Source organism: Sphaeroforma arctica (genome assembly GCF_001186125.1).
Source record: "Sphaeroforma arctica JP610 unplaced genomic scaffold supercont1.1315, whole genome shotgun sequence".
In the NCBI taxonomy this organism is placed as follows: Eukaryota; class Ichthyosporea; order Ichthyophonida; genus Sphaeroforma; species Sphaeroforma arctica.
The window spans coordinates 6,688-9,852 of NW_014039243.1; the positions used below are offsets into that span (position 1 = coordinate 6,688).

At 45.5% G+C, this 3,165-nt stretch overlaps 1 protein-coding gene across 1 annotated transcript in view; it reads left to right on the top strand.

Moving 5' to 3' along the window:
• SARC_10597 (hypothetical protein) overlaps nucleotides 1-3,165 on the top strand; it is a gene marked incomplete at both ends in the record, with an annotated part of 17,094 nt that overhangs the window by 6,569 nt on the left and 7,360 nt on the right. The window contains 3 exons of the mRNA XM_014295355.1: nucleotides 125-257; nucleotides 1,726-1,803; nucleotides 2,436-2,563. Coding sequence (XP_014150830.1) covers nucleotides 125-257; nucleotides 1,726-1,803; nucleotides 2,436-2,563 — 339 coding nt within the window. The remainder of the gene's footprint in view (nucleotides 1-124; nucleotides 258-1,725; nucleotides 1,804-2,435; nucleotides 2,564-3,165) is intronic.

A 3,165-nucleotide genomic window follows, 5' to 3' on the forward strand; every position in this document is an offset into this window, starting at 1 on the left:
TACATGTATGTATATATATAATGTATCGCTGATATGGCAACTGTACGATAAGTGCACATGCAAACTCATACCCTACACTCGTCCTGTGTACCACTCTCTTGGTTGCTCGTTTCTCCTCTGACAGTCGTATTGGAAGATGGTAGGTGATCTGTGCATGTTCTTTCACATCTCATCCGCATCGAGCGAATCCGTCTTCAGCACTACACTCTGCCCCCTTGTCGAGATCGCTGAGACTCTGTTCCAAGCTTTCCATTCAGGTATGTGCCTTGTGCGCCGGCGGTATCCTCACTCTACCAGCCTTCCAGTGTATGTTTTGTGCTCGAGGAGCTGAGGGTGTTTTAGATGTTACAAAGCCGCTAAATTCATATGGAACGTTTTCTTGAAAGCGCTCGCTGCGTTGCTAGGTAGCGTCCGAGCCGTTCCGTCCTTGTGCTTTGCAGGTAGTAGTATCGTACTATTGCATGTGTGAACTGTGTATATTCCATGGTGCCAATAGACTGTGACACTGTGTTTACGCAAAGGGATAGTACAATGTTGTTTCTCACGAGTATCTATCAGCCCAGGACAGCGTTAGTCAACTGAAGCCGGGCGCGTATTCGGTGGGAAGTGAGCTGAGCATGAGCAGTTCTCGCGCGAAAGTCCATTTCAGTTGTGCGCATGGGCCGAGACCGTTTGTGTTTCAGTTGGATGCACTCCGCCCGTTCTGTATGAATGCACATTGTCGCGTTGGGATATAGTACAGTTCACTCAAACTCTGACAGTTCTGTACTAAACCCGAGGTGTCGTCTAATTTGTATCGCTAATTGGTCAGTCAAGGGATATCGCACCCCGCCATTGGTCGATAAGCAATCGTACAACGGCTCAACGGGCGCGCAGATGATACTCTCATCTCTGTGATATCACACGCTTTTCTGCTTTGCGCAGATGATACTATTCTATTCCCACTCATCTCTGTGATACTGTCATTCTCTGTGATATTAATCACTCTGATATTATACGCTTCTCTGCTTTGCTCAGATGATACTATCTATTCCCACTCATCTCTGTGATATTATACATATCTATGGTATTATACGCTTCTCTGCTTTGCGCAGATGATACTCTTCTATTCCCACTCATCTCTGTGATATTGTACACTTCTCTGCTTTGTGCAGATGATACTCTTCTACTCCCACTCATCTCTGTGATATTATACATCTCTGTGATAATAATCTCTGTGATATTATACGCTTATCTGCTTTGCGCAGATGATACCATTCTATTCCCACTCATCTCTGTGATGTTAATCTCTGTGATATCATACGCTTCTCTGCTCTGTGCAGATGGTACTATTCTATATCCACTCATCGCTGTGACATTAGAAATATCTGTGTTATTAATCTCTGTGATATTGTACGCTTCTCTGCTTTGCGCAGATGATCCCATTCTATTCCCACTCATCTCTGTGATATTAATCTCTGTGATATCATACGCTTCTCTGCTTTGTGCAGATGGTACTATTCTATACCCACTCATCTCTGTGATATTAGAAATATCTGTAATATTAATCTCTGTGATATTGTACGCTTTCTGCTTTGCGCAGATGATACTATTCTATTCCAGTGATATTACACGCTTCTCTCAGATGATAATATTGTATTCCCACTCATCTCTGTGATATTATACATCTCTGTGATGTTGATCTCTGTGATATCATACGCTTCTCTGCCTTGCGTACCCCCACAGACGCGGCCACAGGTGTAAAAGCCATGCTGGGACTGGCAGCGTATTCCTACCAACGCGCTGGAGAGGTCGTGGAAGCAGGTGTGTGGCGTTGCAGGAGGGGCTCTCGGTCTCGCCTGTATTGCACACTGGAACCAGTTGATGTGTGTGCGATGGGATTCTATGGAAACTGGTCACTTTGCAAGGCTGCTTAAGTCCCACAGGGTTTGCGTATGAAACCGTGTGGTGTAGAGAATGAGATCATTGGGTACCGAACCAGTTGATATGTGTGTGTGTGATAAGTTTCTATGGAAGCTTGCCGCTGTACAAGGCTAATTGGGTTCCACAGGGTTTGCGTTTGGTACGATGTATCCAATGGGATTCTGCGCTACGTGCGGTTGTACTGTTGAGTCACAAGACATCTGCCCCGCTTTAGGAAATGGAACGGATGAGTGAAGAGTGCGCTTCACCCTCCACAGCAATTGTGCTCAATGGGCTGCATCAGTCACACGGCATTGATCTCCAGCCAACGGGCCCTCGGTGTAGTTGTTACTTGCATCAATAGTGAACCAATACCGAACGCGCAACTGGCAAACCTAGATCGCTCAAAAAAAACCCCACCACAGCATGGTTATATCCGGTTGTTACTGTACAGCCTTGCATTGCATGCGGCACAGACTTGATTGATCGTGGGATGTGTGCTCATGTACGTGCACGGTCATTTACCACTACAGGTGAAGGTGCGACCTCGGGCGAGGGGGTGTTGCTGAGGGCTCGGCTGGAAGGCGACCTGGCGGTAGTGTTGGGTCTGCTCAAACGGTTCGAGGAAGCCATCTCAGCAGCCACACGGGCCGTCACAGTGGTATGTAGGGGTAGCTATCTTGGTTTAGGCGTTGCATGAACGCGTACGCCCTTTGGTATTACTACCTGTCAGCACCGCTTCTAGTGGTGCGATTGGATTCACCGCTGCCGGGTGGGTTGCGTTTCGTGGTGAAGCTGTTGGTAGTCAACTGCCGCATAGGTGCTCTGTTGGTCCCGTGTTAGGCCATGTTGGCAATCTCGCACAGGGCTGACCTCGTTGCACCCTTTTCTGTGTTGCTACTAGCTAGTCTGTGTTGTTCTTGAGTCTCCACACCCAGTATAACTCTTGGGCCATGTCTGACCACCCTGTGCTTTGTGCCGTGCTGACCATATCTGTTGTACCTGCCTTCCGCTCGCTCTCCCTTTTCTGTATTCCAACAGAAATTTATTCGTTCGCTTCAAATTAGGAAAGTATGAAGATCATGCTACCGCCTATCATATTCATACATTCATATATATATATATATATATATATATATTTATATAGTATTATATATATGTATGTATATTTATATATATAAATATATCTACGTTGTATCTGTCTATAAATGTTTATGTATATATATACACACATATTATATAACTATATTTATATTCCTATTT